General features: G+C 42.4%; 1 protein-coding gene and 1 pseudogene across 2 annotated transcripts; both read right to left on the bottom strand.

Annotated features, from left to right (window-relative positions):
* Window positions 1-5,881: 5,881 nt before the first annotated feature.
* Window positions 5,882-9,388, bottom strand: LOC118391013 (complement component 1 Q subcomponent-binding protein, mitochondrial-like). Of its 2 annotated transcripts, none has more exons than XM_035781917.2 (6): window positions 8,979-9,388; window positions 7,963-8,113; window positions 7,634-7,727; window positions 7,432-7,527; window positions 7,107-7,250; window positions 5,882-6,345 (listed from the first exon to the last, which is right to left on the bottom strand). In XM_035781917.2, exons 1-6 carry the CDS (start codon window positions 9,226-9,228, stop codon window positions 6,196-6,198), a joined length of 885 nt encoding a protein of 294 aa, XP_035637810.1. In that variant the 5' UTR covers window positions 9,229-9,388; the 3' UTR covers window positions 5,882-6,195. The 2 variants fall into 2 exon arrangements, with proteins under 2 accessions (XP_035637810.1, XP_035637811.1); XM_035781918.2 differs by having other exon boundaries at window positions 7,107-7,232; window positions 8,979-9,387.
* Window positions 9,389-17,698: 8,310 nt separating this feature from the next.
* The window catches only part of LOC118391664 (ATP-dependent RNA helicase DHX33-like), a 6,003-nt pseudogene continuing 4,544 nt past the window's right edge, over window positions 17,699-19,157 (bottom strand).

Raw genomic sequence — 19,157 nt, forward strand, 5'->3', positions numbered from 1 at the left:
TTGCATCAGACGGGTTTGGCATGTCGAGAATCGCTCTGACCTTGTCTGGGTCCGGCTTCAGGCCTTTTGCCGAGAGAATGTGGCCATGGAAGTGGACGTCTTTCACCTTGAACTGCAGCTTCTTCAGGCCAAGGCGAAGCTTAACTGATCGGCAGCGCTCCATCAGTGCCAGGAGCTTCACATCGTGGTCGCGTACTGCTTCTTCGTCTGTGTCACCACAGCCTACGATCAGGACATCATCTGCGATGGGTTCAATGCCCTTGAGCCCAGCCAGTAACTCGTGCTGCTTACGTTGGTATATCTCAGGCGCCACCGAGACACCAAACGGGAGCTTGAGCCAGCGTTTCCGACCCCAGGGGTCCAGAAGGTAGTCATGAGGCTGTTTTCTTCATCCAGCTTGCATTGAAGGAATGCATCTCGGGCATCCACCAAGGTGAAAATCCTGGCCTTGGGAAGCTTATAGAGGACATCCTCTAGTGTCGGCATGATGTAGTGGGATCGTTTCAGTGCTTGGTTCAGATGCTTTGGGTCGATGCAGACCCTCAGCTTCTCTGGTTTTTTCACTATGACCATATTGCTGATCCAGTCAGTTGGTTCAGTCACAGATGTCATGTGGCCATCGGCCTCATACTTGTCCAGCTGGGCCTTCACAGCCACTTTCATTGCAATGGGCACATTGCACTAACATCCCCGTTTCAACATTGTTTTTAAGACTGCTTAATCACAATTGCTACGGACATACATGATACGCCACTTGGTTGAAGGACCACATCAAATTGTCTAGCTAGCTAATAACAGATCACATCAATATGGTTAGTTAACAAGCTAACTTTCAAGTGATAAACTAGATGGCTATATCCAAATATTGTTTGATTTGCTTTCCATCTATACTGGTGATGACAGTAGTACGACTGACAACTTTACCAGGATGAGGACTTGCCGATGTCAAGCTCTTCCCGAAAGCCCAATCTCTGATGAAGCAAGCTAAATTACACGTTGTTTGTTTAGCTTGCTAGCTACATGGCAAATGGATAGGCTACCCTCACGTATCGGAAAGTACATGATCAATTTATATTTGTTTATTTATTTAGGGGGTATGATTAATTGATGTTTATTGATCATGAAAAGCATGCAGTTACTTACTGTAGTAACTGATGATAGAGCTAATGATTGTTTTGCATGAAATAATCTGAAAGTTTTTGTTCTGACTATGCTCTTCAAGATGTGATGATATTACAACTAAATAGTTTACAACGAAATGTATTTAACAATACCTTGAAAACGGCATGTAGTTGTCAATGGTTTTAGCAGAGCTGTGGTCTCATACGTTCTGCTCCGTATTGTTTTATTGATAGGTTTTATTGATAATTACCTATATTGAACATTTTTATTTAATGTTAGATATTTTATTAAACTAATATTTGTTGGCTTATTTACAGTTTGAATTATTCCACAGTTTGTTGTGGGGAGCGGCATTAAACAGCAAACTTCAAGTCTTTTCCACAGATTTTCAATGGGATTCAAATCTGGGCTTTGACTGGGCCACTCAAGGACTTTTACATTCTTGTTCTGAAACCATTCCAGGGTTGCTTTGGCTGTATGCTTGGGGTCATTGTCCTGTTGGAACATAAATATTTGCCCCAGTCTAAGATAATTTGCACTCTGAAGCAAGTTCTCATCAATGGTTTGCCTGTATTTTGCTCCATTCATTGTTCCCTTTAGCCTTACCAGTCTCCAATTCCCTGCCGCTGAAAAGCATACCCATAGCATGATGCTGCTACCACCTTGCTTCATGGTAGGGATGGTTAGACGGTTGATGAGTTGTGCTTGGTTTTCTCCAGACATAGTGCTTTGCATTCAGGCCAAAGAGTTACATGTTTTGTCTCATCAGACCACAGAATGTTTTGCCTTATGCTCTGTCTTTCACAAGCCTTTTTAGCAAATTCCAGGCATGTTCTCATTTGCCTTTTTCTCATGTGCCTTTTTCTCAGGAGTGTCTTCCATCTGGCCGCTGTCCCATAAAGCCCAGATTGGTGAAGTGCTGTAGAGACTGTTGTCCTTCTGGCAGGTTATCCCATCTCAGCCAAATAACTCTGTAGTTCTGTCAGAGTGGTCATTGGGTTCTTGGTCTCCTCCCTGGCCAAGGTTCTTCTTGGCCGGTTGCTACGTTTGGTCGGATGGCAAGCTCTAGGCAGGATCTGTGTAGTTCCAAATGTTTTCTATTTCCCAATGATGGAGACCAGTGTGCTCTTGGAAACGTTCAACACTCTAGAAATTCTTGTATACCCTTCCCCAGATATAGGCCTCATCACAATCCTATCTCGGAGTCTACAGTCTACTCTGACATGCACTGTCAACGGTAGGACCTTTATATATACAGTACCAGTCAAACATTTGGACACACCTACTCATTCAAGGTTTATTTAATTTTTTTATGTTGAGATTGTTGATGGTGATATTGTAGAATAATAGTGAAGAGATCAAAACTATGAAATAGCACATATGGAATCATGTAGTAACCAAAAAGAAGTGTAAAACAAATCAAAATATATGTTATCTTTGACGTTCTTCAAAGCGGCCACCATTTGCCTTGATGACAGCTTTGCAAATTATTGCCATTCTCTCAACCAGCTGTTTCCTGAAGTCCACAATCATCTCCTTAGTTTTGTTGAGTGTGAGTTAGTTTTGTTGAGTGTAGTTTGTTGAGTGTGAGGTTATTTTCGGGTGCAGCACCTTTTAGCAGCAGATCTGAATGGCAGGAGTGTGTATAAGCTTTTGTTTCAGCCCAGCTCATACATGATTACAAATCAGCCTATCGCCGGGATTAGTTATGTTGATCAACATGATTTGTAATCATGTATGAGCTGGGCTGAAACAAAAGCTTATACACACTCTTGCCATTCAGATCTGGAGCTGTCCACCCCTGTAAGTCATTTTCCTGCACTATGGGTACAATTGGAGGTGGGTTGGGGGGGATTCATTTAGATGGTAATAATATATAATGCATGCTCCACTCTCAGAAGTTGAACCTGTTGACTGATGACAAGGCGGCAGCTGCTAAAAGGTGCTGCATGGTCAATCTGATATACGCATTGGCAGTGAAGCATTTATGCTGATACGGCCTCTGCAGAAGTCAGGGCATTCATACACCTGACTATCAAATCAACACTTTACGTTGTAAAAGTAGTTTTTTTTATTTTTATAATTAGATTATTTTGTTGAGCTCCTTTTTGAAATAGAAACAAAACAAAAATTGGTGGAATTTACCACATCACTGAGACTCTCAAGGGCCCTTATACATTTTTACAGGGGAGAGGAGGGGGATGAATGAGCCAATCATAAACTGGGGATTATTAGGTGACCTTCATGGTTTGAGGGCTAGATTGGGAATTTAGCCAGGACACCAGGGTGTTAACCCCTACTCTCACAATAAGTGCCATGGGATCTTTAATGACCTCAGAGAGTCAGGACACCCATTTAACGTCCCATCTGAAAGACAACACCCCTACACATGGAAGTGTCCCCAATCGCTGCCCTGGGGAATTGGGATATTTTTTAGACCAGAGGAAAGAGTGCCTCCTACTGGCCCTCCAACACCACTTCCAGTAGCATCTGGTCTCCCACCCAGGGACTGACCAGGACCAACCCTGCTTAGCTTCAGAAGCAAGCCAGCAGTGGTATGCAGGGTGGTATGCTGCTGGCAATTACAGCAATTGCACTTTCACCCAAGTAAAAAGTATCATTTTAAAACATTAACTCGTGATAGATCCTTCGTAGTAATCAGAGGAATGAAAATTGATGTCAACATTTGAATAGGCTAACTCTGAATGTCTAATATATACCCTATTTCACCTCAGTCTAACACCAATGGAAAATGGCACCAAATATTTTTCCAACTTTTTTAAAACTTGGCAAGTCAGTTAAGAACAAATTCTTATTTTCAAGATTGGCCTACGAAAAGTGGGTTAACTGCCTTATTCAGGGGTAGAACGATAGATATTTATCTTGTCTGCTCAGGGATTTGATCTTGCAACCTGCAGCCCCAACTAACCTGGTCTTAGCAGCTTTTTAAGTTCTCGATTCGGGGGGGAAAAGTGTATCTTATAAATAATATTAGATTTATTTATAAAGCGCTTTTCATTACAAGTAGTATCTCAGTAGCCGTTATACCTTGGCTAGCAGAAAGGGTTGGAAGCAATTTTTCAACTAACTTTTCTTGCCAATACTTTATGAATGTTCGTATTCAGAATGTTTTGTATCTGGTGAGAACTAAGAAATTCCTCTTGCTTGTGTGTAGATCTTTGTTTTGGTTGAACTGTGTGATGGACTGTCTACTTCTACACGTGGCCAAGTCGCATAGAAACCACTAGTTCCTGCAAAGATGTTGGGAAATGCAAGACGTCTGGCAGCTAAAATGACAAGGAAACTCTTACTCGGAGCAAAACAAGGATTTTACTATCTTTCTGAATATTCTCTGGTGTTTGGAGAACCACCTGCAACTGAACACTGACATTTATAAGTCACACTTTTCTTCAGAATCAAGAACTAAGAAAGTATCGCCAAGACAAGGTTAGCTGTTTGGAAGGAAAACAATTTCACTCATATTGTAATACATTATAGGTCATATTTCATAGAAATCTTAACCAAGATGCCCTTTTTACACTGAATACAAATATTAACGCAACATGCAACAATTTTACTGAGTTACAGTTCATATATGGAAATCAGTCAAAAAAAAAGAGGCCCTAATCTATGGATTTAACATGACTGGGAATACAGATATGTATCTGTTGGCACAGATATATATATATTTTTTTAAGTAGGGGCCTGGATCAGAAAACCAGTCGGTATCTGGTGTGACCATCATTTGCCTCATGCAGCGCAACACATCTCCTTCACATAGTTGATCAGGCTGTTGGTTGTGACCTGTGGAATGTTGTCCGACTCCTCTTCAATGGCTGTTCGAAGTTGCGGGAACTGGCACACGCTGTTGTACACGCTGATCCAGAGCATCCCAAACATGCTCAATGGGTGACATGTTTGGTGAGTATGCAGGCCATGGAAGAACTGGGACATTTTCAGCTTCCAGGAATTGTGTACAGATCCTTTCCACATGGGGCTGTGCATTAACATTCTGAAACATGAGGTGATGGCGGTGAATGAATGGCACGGCAATGGGCCTCAGGATCTTGTCATGATATCACTGTGCATTCAAATTGCCATCAATAAAAGAGAAAATCCCCATCTTGCCTAACCTCAAGCCACCCAACTGACTGGTGAAAACACTTGGATTCATCCCAAATGGCACCCTATTCCCTATATAGGACCTTATGGGCCCTGAATTGATAGTTTCTTTCCTATGGGTCCTGGTCAAAAGCAGCATACTATAAAAGGGAACGGGGTACCACTTGGGACATAGGAAGAGTGTTTATCATAATGATTTCTGTTTGGAACGTCAGCCAGGCCATAATACGGCACTTGGCCAGTATCACTACTGAGCTCCCTCCACTTACCATGTTAAACAGTCCTAATGTATTCATCTAATAAAACCATATTTTGAGATGAAGTATTAATGGGGCCTTCACTAGAATTGGAAGTAGCATGGATTTATAGAATTGTTCATTTAAGGTGTCAAAGCAATAACCGTTTTCTTCAATGGTTATGTATTGACTATCAAATACTTGAATGCAGAGTACAGTGACTATGTGGACACTGACTGGATCTTCATTACACCTTTTATAAAATGTCAAATGACCATGCTTGGATACTATCTGAAATAAAATCATGCTGAACCACTCATTTATGAAACATATTACTTTGCCATACAGTGACTTGTGTGGTGACTGACATGCTTCCAAAATGTTGACAAATGACAACGACAGCCTTCATACATTATCCTTATTTTGAGACACAGTAAAATAAAGAAGCATTTGCAACGATGATAAATTTGCAGCAAAGCAGTAGTTACATTTTAAATTACTGTTCAAAGCAGCAGAAACTCATATAACAGTCTCAATGATAACTGACATATCCAAACTGGACAATGACTTCAATCAGTGCCTATACTTTCCCTCAAATTTAAACACTTTCCATTTGTTCACATTTTCAATGTAGAGGGGGATGGTATCTTACTGAAATTATTTTGGTTTGTGAATTTATTTATACACAGCTTGTTGAATCTATTCATTCCAAACATTAATTGCATTTGACAAAGCCACTGAGGTCCTCCAGGAACTTGATGTATTCGTGATGCTCCATGGCAGTGCTCAGCTCAATCAGTTCATCAGCAAACGTGTTGTCAACCCCCCGGTCAGCCAGGAAGTCCATGAGGTGGTCATACAGGGCCTGAGGTAAACCACAAAGGAACGGCCAGTGAGAACTTCAAAATTAAACCGTAACCATGTGATCCGCAATATATAATATAATATGGGCTCCTGAGTGGCACAGCGGTCTAAGGCACTGCATCTCAGTGCTAGAGGTGTCACTACAGACCCTGGTTCGATTCCAGGCTCTATCACAAACGACCGTGATTGGGAGTCCCATAGGACAGCGCCCATTTGGCCCAGCGTCACCCAGGTTAGGCAGTCATTGTAAATAAGAATTTGTTCTTAACTTCTTTGGGCTGGGGGCAGTATTGAATAGCTTGGATGAATAAGGTGCCCAGAGTAAACTGTCTGCTACTCAGGCCCAGTTGATAATATATGCATATTATTAGTAGATTTGGATAGAAAACACTCCGAAGTCTCTAAAACTGTTTGAATGATGTCTGTGAGTACAACAAAACTCATATGGCAGGCAAAAACCTGAGAAAAAAATCCAACCAGAAAATGGGAAATCTGAAGTCTGTAGTTTTTCAACTCTTGGCCTATCGAATACACAGCGTCTATGGGGTCAAATTGCACTTCACAAGGCTTCCACTAGATATCAACAGTCTTTTGAACCTTGTTTGATGCTTCTACTGTGAAGTGGGGGCTGTGTTTTTCTGTGACTTCTGCTGCATTAAGACCAATATTGAATATTGTAGGCAGTCAAGTCATCATTGACACTCAGAAGTATTTGTAATGATATTTAATTTGCAGACAGATGGACCAAGATACAGTACTTACCCAATCCAGAGAGTCTGTGTTGAGTGTGTAGGCGGTCTCCTTCCACTCTACATCTCCCTCAGGCTGGAAGCTGACCTCACGGATGGCAAAAATATCACTCTCCTCTTCCCCTTCACCATGGATTGCCTGCAAAATGTATTTAGCCTAACATTGTCAGATATATTGCTTATTAACTAAATGTGGTAAGAAACAAAGCAATAAAGCCTTAGGTGATTAGCAACTGAGGGGGAATGCTTCCCAATTATGTAGATAAAGATGTATTTTGTTTCAACTTAGTCTGGGCTATACATGAAGCCAATGATGATTCACTTGTAGGATAACTTACCTCATCTTCAGGATAATGGCAGTCAAACACCAAGGAATGTTTTGCCGCCTGTTTTGTCACCTCGACAACGAAGTTGGGTGAAGACACAATATCTGGCTTTAAGGAAACAAAATACACATGGTTCAAAACCTAAACAATGTAACAGTGCAACACGTTCAGTACAGTGTGTGTCCATTTCGGAAGACAGTAAAAAGAGGTTTACCTCATTCTCTGCAGACTTCTGTCCCTGTGCTTGTTCAGCCTCCTCTTCAAACTTAGGGGGAATACTGTTGTTGACGTTGAATGTGACAGTCACTCTAAGTAAAAGGACAAGAGGTCAGACAATGGAGAGTCGCTTATAGAAAATGTAGTTCAAATTACTTTCAAATAATGTTAACTGGGTTCATTTTGTGCAGTTATGGATTTATTAATACAACATCTAGGTTAATTAGTAGTCAAATAAAATGTCTGCAGGGATTGTATCAGTACCGGTCATTTACTAATCTACTTGGTGTAGCAGGCAGGGATAAACTAATATCGAGATGGCCTTACTTTTCTCCAGAAATTGTCCTAATGAGTTTGGCTTCTGTGCCGTTCTGCTGTAGCTCCCACCCTCCAGACATCTTGGGAAGAGTACTGCTTTTCTGGATCTTCTTCTCTTCTTTGATTTCATCCAAAAGGAAACTTCCAAAGGCTTTGTCTCCTGAAACCGAGCAATTATATAGGATCTTAGAACAGAAGATAAGTCAGTATTAGCTACATGCTAGTCATATATAGCATCGCAGTGCTTGAGGCGTGAATACAGACCCTGGTTCAATCCCAGGCTGTATCACAACCGGCCGTGATCGGAAGTCCCATAGGGCGGCGCACAATTGGCCCACTGTCGTCCAGGTTAGGGGATGATTTGGCTGGGATAGGCAGTCATTGCAAATAAGAATTTGTTCTTAAAAGACTTGCCTAGTTAAATACAGGTTAAAACTGTATATACACAACGTCCCAGATTATGACCAACCCCTATACATTGCACCCACCAATGTTCCATTCCCATGGTCACATGTGCATTGACTTACACACAGGTCCAGATGTAGATGCCATCAAGAATAACCAGCCAGCTAATATCACTTTCAATAGTTACTGATCTTTTCATTATCAGCGTAGCCTTCCGCACTGCTCTAGAACAAGCGGTCTTAACTGATAAACTAACTAGCTACGGGTAGATGTACACAAACGAATGTTCCAAACAGTGGGTGAAACGCATTTCGTCCAACCTGTCAGCTACATGACAACGGTTAATTAAGGGTTACTCCTCCATTGCTTTACATACAGGTAACTATAGTAATTATATTCAACAAGTGCAATTTTAGTCCTATTTAGAAGGTTAGGAGAGCATTTCCACTAACCCTAACCTTAATTTCCAACCTTAACCTAATTATCTTGACCTGCTGCGTAAATATAGCCGTATAGAAGTGGTGTGTTTTAAGGAACGTCATATTTAGCTAGCAGCTAGATAGTTAACGTTAGCTAGCGTACTCACACAACAGTAGATACTTAATCCAGCTAGTTATTACCTTCTGTGTGTAGTGATCCACATCCACACGACACAGGAGTAAATCCTTTTGAACTGAAGAGTTTTGGTCTGTATACCGATGCTGCCCCGTTATGGCTCATCATCCAGAGAGACCGGCTGAAAGGCCGTATGGTTCCGGAGTTTGGACATAATGTCGATCTCGTAAGCGGCGGGAGAGTTCGGGCCGAAAACATTGTGGTTGTAGAAATCCGAACTGCAGTACTCACCGTTCGGGAAAGAGACTTTAGCATGGTTATAGATTGGTAAATTTGACTAGAAAAGAAAATACAATAGTAAAATAAACTCAGAGTATCAGTTACCCAATACTGACGTTACAGACAGATTACTACCCGAGAAAACACGTGGGAAGGACACCCTGACCTCCTCAAACTTTGAACCGGAAGTGGGTCCAAGGTCCAGCCCACTGAGGTTTTGCAACGTTTTTTGTAATCTTTTGGGGGAAAATAATAGGTATTAAAATATCTTAAATATTGGACCCTTTCCCCCCCCAATTTTCGCCGAAAATGACATGCCCAAATCTAACTGCCTGTAGCTCAGGACCTGAAGCAAGGATATGTATATTCTTGATACCATTTGAAAGGAAACACAGAAGTTTGTGGAAATGTGAAAATAATGTATGAGAATATAACACGTTAGATCTGGTAAAATATAATACAAACAAAAAACATGTATTTTCTATTTTGTTTTCCTTCGTCAGTTTTGAAATGAGAGAAAGGCTGTTATATCACCCAGGAGTGTAGGCGCAATTTAGATTTGAGCCACTAGATGGGAGCAGTGTATGCGTAAAGTTTTACACTGATCCAAATAAATAAAATAAAATATTATTTGTCACATACACATGGTTAGCAGATGTTAATGCGAGACAATGCAGTAATAACCAACGAGTAATCTAACCTAACAATTCCACAACATCTACCTTATCCACACAAGTGTAAAGGGATGAAGAATATGTACATAAAAATATATGAATGAGTGATGGCACAGAACGGCATAGGCAAGATGCAGTAGATGGCATTGAGTACAGTATATACATACGAGATGAGTAATGTAGGGTATGTAAACATTATATTAAGTGGCATTGTTTAAAGTGGCTTGTGATACATTTTTACATCAATTTTTCCATAATTAAAGTGACTGGAGTTCAGTCAGTATGTTGGCAGCAGCCACTCAATGTTAGTGGTGGCTGTTTAACAGTCTGATGGCCTTGAGATAGAAGCTGTTTTTCAGTCTCTCGGTCCCTGCTTTGATTCATCTGTACTAACCTCGCCTTCTGGATGATAGCAGGGTGAACAGGCAGTGGCTCGGGTGGTTGTTGTCCTTGATGATCTTTATGGCCTTCCTGTGACAGGTGTCGGTGTAGGTGTCCTGGAGGGCAGGTAGTTTGCCCCCAGTGATGCGTTGTGCAGACCTCACTACCCTCTGGAGAGCCATACGGTTGTGGGCGGAGCAGTTGCCATACCAGGCGGTGATACAGCCCGACAGGATGGTCTCGATTGTGCATCTGTAAAAGTTTGTGAGTGCTTTTGGTGACAAACCGAATTTCTTCAGCCTCCTGAGTTTGAAGAGGTGCAGCTACGCCTTGTTCACCACGCTGTCTGTGTGGGTGGACCAATTCAGTTTGTCCGTGATGTGTACGCCGATGAACTTAAACTTACTACCCTCTCCACTACTGTCCCGTCGATGTGGATAGGGGGGTGCTCCCTCTACGGTTTCCTGAAGTCCACGATCATCTCCTTTGTTTTGTTGACGTTGAGTGTGAGGTTATCTTCCTGCACCCCACTCCGAGGGCCCTCACCTCCTCCCTGTAGGCTGTCTCGTTGTTGTTGGTAATCAAGCCTAACACTGTAGTGTCGTCTGCAAACTTGATGATTGAGTTGGAGGTGTGCATGACCAAGCAGTCGTGGGTGAACAGGGAGTACAGGAGAGGGCTCAGAACGCACCATTGTGGGGCCCCAGTGTTGAGGATCAGCGGGGTGGAGATGTTGATACCTACCCTCACCACCTGGGGGCGGCCCGTCAGGAAGTCCAGTACCCAGTTGCACAGGGCGGGATCGAGACCCAGAGTCTCGAGCTTGATGACGAGCTTGGAGGGTACTATGGTGTTAAATGCTGAGCTGTAGTCGATGAACAGCATTCTCACATAGATATTTCTCTTGTCCAGATGGGTTAGGGCAGTGTGCAGTGTGGTTTGCGATTGCGTCATCTATTGGGGCGGTAAGCAAATTGGAGTGGGTCTAGGGTGTCAGGTAGGGTGGAGGTGATATGGTCCTTGTCTAGTCTCTCAAAGCACTTCATGATGACGGACATGAGTGCTACGGGGGGCGGTGGTCATTTAGCTCAGTTACCTTAGCTGTCTTTGGAACAGGTACAATGGTGGTCCTCTTGAAGCATGTAGGAACAGCAGACTGGGATAAGGATTGAATGAATATGTCCGTAAACACTCCAGCCAGCTGGTCTGCGCATGCTCTGAGGACGCGGCTGGGGATGCCGTCTGGGCCTGCAGCCTTGCGAGGGTTAACACGTTTAAATGTTTTTTAGTCACGTTGGCTGCAGTGAAGGAGAGTCCACAGGTTTTGGTAGTGGGCCGTGTCCGTGGCACTGTATTGTCCTCAAAGCGAGCAAAGAAGTTGTTTAGTCTGTCTGGTGCGCAAGACACCCTGGTCTCCGACAGGGCTGGTTTTCTTTTTGTAATCCGTGATTGACTGTAGACCCTGCCACATACCTCTTGTGTCTGAGCCGTTGAATTGCGACTCTACTTTGTCTCTATACTGACGCTTAGCTTGTTTGATTGCCTTGCGGAGGGAATAGCTAAACTGTTTGTATTCATATTTCCGGTCACCCTGCCCTGGTTAAAAGCAGTGGTTCGCGCTTTCAGTTTCGCGTGAATGCTGCCATCAATCCACGGTTTCTGGTTTTGGAATGTTTTAATAGTTGCTGTGGGTAAGACATCACTGGTGCACTTATACAGCGTATTCGTCAATGTTGTTGTTTGATGGAATGCGGAACATATCCCAATCCACGTGATCGAAGCAATCTTGAAGCGTTGAATCAGATTGATTGGACCAGCGTTGAACAGACCTGAGCGCAGGAGCTTCCTGTTTTAGTCTCTGTCTATAGGCTGGGAGCAACAAAATGGAGTCGTGGTCAGCTTTTCCAAAAGGAGGGCGGGGGAGGGCCTTATATGCGTCGCGGAAGTTAGAATAACAATTATCCAGGGTTTTACCAGCCCTGGTAGCACAATCAATATGCTGATAGAATTTAGGGAGTCTTGTTTTCAGATTAGCCTTGTTAAAATCCCCAGCTACAATGAATGCAGCCTCAGGATATGTGGTCTCACTTTACATAGAGTCAAATAAAGTCTGTTCGGGGCTATCGATGTGTCTGCTTGGGGGGGAACATATGCGGCTGTGATTATATTCGAAGAGAATTCTCTTGGTAGATAATGCGGTCGACATTTGATTGTGAGGAGTTCTAAGTCAGGTGAACAGAAGGACTTGAGTTCCTGTATGTTGTTATGATCACACCACGTCTCGTTAATCATAAGGCATACCCCCCCGCTCCTCTTCTTACCAGAAATATGCTTGTTTCTGTCGGCGCGATGCGTAAAGAAACCAGCTGGCTGTACCGACTCCGATAGCGTGTCTCGAGTGAGCCATGTTTCCGTGAAGCAAAGAACGTTACAGTTTCTTATGTCTCTCTGGAATGCTACCCTTGCTCGGATTTTATCAACCTTGTTGTCAAGAGACTGGACATTGGCGAATTGTATGCTCGGGAGCGGTGCGCGATGTGCCCGTCTCTGGAGCCTGACCAGAATAATTAACCATTGCATTACTGTTCAAAATGTTGTCAAATTGGTCAACTGATACATTTTCAAGTACATAACTATAGAGAACATACAACAATTATATGGCAATAAGAAATGTAAGTTTATACATTCCCAGGAATGTCAAATGATGGATAATTAGCTTCCCTACGGAGGAAAATACACTAACCTTCACACATCTAGATGGGGGGGGTTCAAGCTATAGAACCCAGTTCTTACATTTGAATTTAAAAATTGATTTTATCTTACAAAACTGTTGTTGTTGTGCACTCTCCTCAAACAATAGCATGGTCTTTTTTCACTGTAATACCTACTGTACATTTGACAGTGCAGTTAGATTAGCAATAATATAAGCTTTCTGCCCATATAAGACATGTACTTGAAAATGTTCTTGTTACTTACAATGTCATGCTAATCACATTAGCGCACGTTAGCTCAAGCGTCCCGTGGGGGGGCGATCCCGTAGAGTTAGAGAAGAATACGAGGCCCAACTTTGCAGAAAAACTGCGGTCTCCCTTCAGCAGGTGCCATTTTTTCATTGTTTCGCCCACCAAGCAAAGAGTTTTTGTATGGAGGTCAATGAGAGTGTCGAATTTGGTCAACAATTTTTTTTATGTATCTGAGGTTTATTTGATAAAAAAAATAAGTTTTGTAATGTTTAAGTTGTCACGAGTGTACTGATATAAGTAGAACACGTGACATCCCAGCAACACTTTATATCAGAGTTGTCTCGAGATGGCTATGCATATTAATAGCATGAGGCTAGTAGCATAGCAACTCTCTCCATTGAATACAGGCAATTGACGTCAACAACCCTCATCAAATATTTAAAATAGGATTAAAATAATGACATGTATCCACCAATCCAAAGAATGGAAAGGCGGGAGCTAGACAGCCGCTCTTTCCGCTTTGCCCATTGTTAGGACGGAGAGACATGTATTGTCAATATATCCATAATCTTTGATATTAAAGATGTGCTATGCAGAAATCGCTCCACCATTTCCTGGTAGCTACAATTCTAATAGGTATCCTAATTTGAGTTTATGTGACAAAACAAGCAAGAGAATCATTGTACCAACTAAATCACTGTGAAATATTCTTTCCATAACCAAAAATTTGGTATTTTCAGTTGTTTGAAGCCGGTGTACAAAACCAAAAATAAAAGATGCAAAAAATGAAACTTAACAATGAGAAGCATAGACATAGCGCTCATAGAACAGATATTCTGCTTCTTAGACTTGCTTTCAATGAGAATGTCAGATCTATAACTGTGAATTTGGTCAGTTCGTACCAAAAAATTACAGCTCTAATAGTCAATACATACAAGCGCCTTCAGAAAGTATTCCTTCCCAACTGACGTATCCCAACAGCCTGATTTCAATATGGATTAAATTAATTGTTTCTCCACACCCATCTACACACAATACACCATAACTACAAAGTGAAAATATTTTTGGGGTCCATTTTTGTACATTTATTGAAAATGAACCACATAAGTATTCACACCCCTGAGTCAATACTGTAGAAGCCTATCACCTATGGCAGTGATTAAAGCTTTGAGTAATCGCCATATCTATATATCTATGCCTGTATCTTTGCTTTGCACATAAAGATTTGGGGATTTTCTCCCATTCTTCCTTGCAGATTTTCTCAAGCTCTGTTAAATTAGATGGGGAGTAGCGGTGAACCTTCAAGTCTTTCCACAGAAAGTATTATTGATTTTATATTTCAATCTTGTCTCATCGCTGCAACTCTCCAATGGGCTTGGGAGGTGAAGGTCAAGTCATGCATCCTCTGAAACATGACCTGCCAAACCGCACTTCTTAACACTGTGTCAGAGGAAACACCATTCAACTGACGATGAGGTTAGCCTGCCACAAGAGCGTGACGAGCCAAGTAAAGCCCCCCCGTCCAAACCAGTACGACACTGGGCCAATTGTGAGCCATCCTATGGGACTCCCGAACGGTTGTGATACAGCCTGGGATCGAACCCGGGTCTGTGGTGACACCTCTAGCACCGCAATGCAGTGCCTTAGACCACTGTGCCATTCGGGAGGCCCTGTTTCACAGATTTTCAATGGGATTCAAGTCTGGGCTTTGGCTGGGCCACTCAAGGACTTTCACATTCTTGTTCTGAAGCCATTCTAGTGTTGTTTTGGCAATCATTGTCCTGTTGGAACGTAAATCTTATCCCCAGTCTAAGGTCGTTTGCACTCGGAAGCAGGTTCTCATCAAGGATTTGCCTGTATTTGGCTGTAATCATTGTCCCAGTCACTGCCACTGAAAAGCATCCCCATAGCATGATGCTGCCACCACAATGCTTCACAGTATTGTGCCTTTTTCTCAGGAGTGGCTTCGGTCTGGCTACTCTCCCATAAAGCCCAGATTGGTGAAGTGCTCTAGAGACTGTTGTCCTTCTGGCAAGTTCTCCCATCTCAGCCAAGGAACTCTGTAGTTATTTCAGTATGGTCATTGGGTTCTTGGTCACCTCCCTGACCAAGGTCATTCTTGCCTGGTTGCTCAGTTTGGTCAGAGGGCCAGCTCTAGGCAGTGTCATAACAATGAATGGAGACAAATACAGGCATATCCTTGATGAGAACCTGCTTCCAAGTGCAAACGATCTTAGACTGGGGATAAGATTTACATTCCAAATGGATAATTATTATTATTGTTTTTTTAAACCTTTATTTAACTAGGCAAGTCAGTTAAATAACAAATTGTTATGTTCAATGACAGCCTAGAAACAGTGGGATAACTGCCTTGTTTCTTGGGCAGAACAATATATTTTTACCTTGTCAGCGCAAGGATTTGATCTTGCAACCTTTACGGTTATTAGTCCAACGCTCTAAGCACTAGTCTACCTAAGCAATGACCCCAAGCATACAGCCAAAGCAATGCTGGAATGGCTTCAGAAAAATAATATGAAAGTCCTTGAGTATCCCAGCCAAAGCCGACTATAATCCCATTGAAAATCTGTGGAAAGACTTGAAGATTGCGGTTCACTGCCCCATCTAACTTAATTAACAGAGCTTGAGAAAATCTGCAAGGAAGAATGGGAGCAAATCCCCAAATTCAGATGTGCAAAGCTGATACAGATATAGATATACAGACATGGACATAGCGATTACTCAAAGCTGTAATAGGCGCCAAAAGTGCTTCTATAATGTATTGATTCAGGGATGTGAATACTTATGTAAATGAGATATTTCTGCATTTCATTTTCAATACATTTAGACAAAAATGTCTAAAAGCATATTACTTTGTCATCATGGTATTGATCAATTTTGAATTCAGGCTGTAACACAACTAAATGCAGTCAGGGATCAGCAACCCTGGATCAATTAGTGTTAATAAGTGCCTTGCTCAAAGGGCAAAGACTGTTCACCTAGTTGGCTCAGGTATTTGAACCAGTGACCTTTTGGTTATTGGCCCAAAGCTCTTAACCACTAGGATGCCTGCCACCTCAGATGGCAAACATAAGACAGAACATTAGAAGATACTGTACCGTCATACTGTGTCTTCACTTAATCATGCAGTTGAAAAGAGCCGATAGCCGATCATTAAGAGTATCTCTACCACTCCTGCTGTCTCTAGAGAGTTGAAAACAGCAGGTCTGGGACAGGTAGCACCTCCGGTGAACAGGTCAGTGTTCCATAGCCGCAGGCAGAACAATTGAAACTGGAGCAGCAGCACGGCCAGATGGACTGGGGACAGCAAGGAGTCATCATGCCATAAGTGTTCAATTGGGTTGAGATCTGGTGACACACGCGCACACACATACTCCTTCGAGACCCCTCTTTCAAAGTCACGGAAATCTTAATTAAGAGTTAGTGATATCCAAAATCCTTGGGATGCCCGTACCCTAAACCATTTTCAATTTCAATGGGATAAGGATGTCCCAAGGATTCCAGATAGCAAGGTCTCTTAATTAACTCAGGAACTACACCTGTGTGGAAGCACCTTCTTTCAATATACTTTGTTTCCCTCATTTACTCAAGTGTTTCCTTTATTTTGTCAGTTACCTGTATGTCTCGTTTTTTAAGCAATGACAAACAGCCAATAAGTTAGACCAGGCACCAATATTTAAATATGAACATTTAATTTAAGTCAGATGTTAAATATTTATGTTTGAAGGAATAACAAGGAATAACCACCTACTTCTGTGAGTTAATCTATGCTGCTAAAAAACAGGCAAATATTTATAATGATCATCAATCATGATGAGACCTCATTTCTGGTTGTGTAGCAAATATGTGGCAACAGGCAATGATTAGGCAATAGCTGGAAGAGAGAAAACAAATGAAGAAAAAAGGTCAGCTTGTAACTACAGTAGCAGGAACTTTAGTTTGTAACTTCAGTCATAGACGGGTTAACCGACGTCACAAAACCAATGTGCATGCTTCAATGGGGCAGAAAGCCATGTGTTGTGAATCTGGCTGACAAGATAGCTAGAAAAAATGACAAGCTGCCATGTGGGGAATCGTTTGGGGCTAGTTTTATCTTGTTCTTGATACCATGTCTTGTTTTGACTGATGTCACATCTATGCAATTATGGTTCAAATTCACAAGCTAGCTAACCAATAGTTGCGCACTCGCCTATAGGCCAGAGGAATCTAGCTCTTTGTCGCTCAGCAGATGTCAACTCTAATAAAACATTCTGCTTGTCCATCAAGAGGTAGAAGAAATCACTAAGAAGAACCCAGACCCCTCTCTCTTTCAGACCTGTCCAAATGCTAAATGTTCTGCCTTGGACTGGCACACAAGGAGTGCTGAAGAGTATTTCTATGCTGTGAATCTTTGTGTAAACAAAACCTTTCTATCATGCTTCCATCCAGTAATGTCACTGGGTTGGGGGTGAGCGGGGGTTAGGTGTGTCACTGGTCAGCAAGGTTAGGATCTGCTGTGTCTCTTGTCACTCCAGAGTTCTGTCTAATCAGAGGCTAGCTATTGGTGGGGCGGAGCTTCCGGTGGAAGTACTTGGGTGCGACCTCCACCAGCCAATCAGCATCCACCAGACACAGGTCACTCATGTAGCACTTAGAGGTGTGCAGGGGCTCATTGAAGACCACGTAGGTGGGCTAGGCCTGGAAGAGGACAGAGGAGGTGTGGATGGCTACAGGCTGGGGGGGTGTCCAGGGCCATGTAGCTGCCGTTTGGCTGCAACTCTGCAGTGTTTACAAACAGACCGTGGGCCAGGCAGCGATGCGCGCTCCCCGTGTCCGACCCACACGACTCCAGCTTCATGCTCAGCTGGAACAGAGGGGAGAAGGAGATGGATATTATGTGTGAAAAGTGCTAGATCATTTGTGTATATGCAATGGATTTGTTCAGGTGAAAGATATCCATGTATTAGTTCATAAGAAGACCTTAAAAGTTGAAACAATGCCGCAAACACATTTGGAAGCATACATTTCAGTGTGCAAATTCCCCTTTTTTGCTGATGAAGAGCAATTTTGAGAGAACTGGTTACTTGTGGTGTGATGGATTTGTTTCGGTACCTTGAGGCAGATATCTCGTAGCTGTGCATGGACCTCTCCAACCATGGTCATGTTCCTGCTGTTGACAAAGTTCCCCCGACACCACTCCTACAACACGGGTCACACATCAGAGCCTGTACTGAATCTACACTATATATAAATGATAACACTGCACAAAGAACACAGGGGCCAGTTTCCCAGACACAGATTAAGACTACTTCTGGGCTAAAAACAATGCTCAATAGAGAACCTCTACTGAAACATAATTTTAGCCTGGGAATTTAACTCTACTCGGTGCATTCGGAAAGTATTCAGACCCCTTCTCTTTTTCAACATTTTGAAACAATTAAATTAAAATGTTCCTCATCGATCTACACACAATACCCCATAATGACAAAGTGAAAACAGATTTTTGCCAATATATTAAAAAAAAAACTGAAATGCCTTATTTACATAAGTATTCAGACCCTTTGCTATGAGACTCAAAATTAAGCTCAGGTGCATCCGGTTTCCATTGAACATCCTTGAGACGTTTCTACAACTTGATTGAAGTCACCTGTGGAAAATTCAAATGATTGGACAGGATTTGGAAAGGCACACACCTGTCTATATAAGGTCCCACAATTGACAGTGCATGTCAAACCAAGCCATGATGTTGAAGGAATTGTCTTTAGAGCTCCGAGACAGGATTGTGTTGAGGCACAGATCTGGGGAAGGGTACCAAAAAAATGTCTGCAGCATTGCAGGATTAAATGAAAGAAGTTTGGAACAACCAAGACTCTTCCTAGAGCTGGCCACCCCGGCCAAACTGAGCAATCGGGTGAGAAGGGCCTTGGTCCTGTAGGTGACCAAGAACTCG

Source organism: Oncorhynchus keta, chromosome 12, assembly GCF_023373465.1.
Source record: "Oncorhynchus keta strain PuntledgeMale-10-30-2019 chromosome 12, Oket_V2, whole genome shotgun sequence".
In the NCBI taxonomy this organism is placed as follows: Eukaryota; Metazoa; Chordata; class Actinopteri; order Salmoniformes; family Salmonidae; genus Oncorhynchus; species Oncorhynchus keta.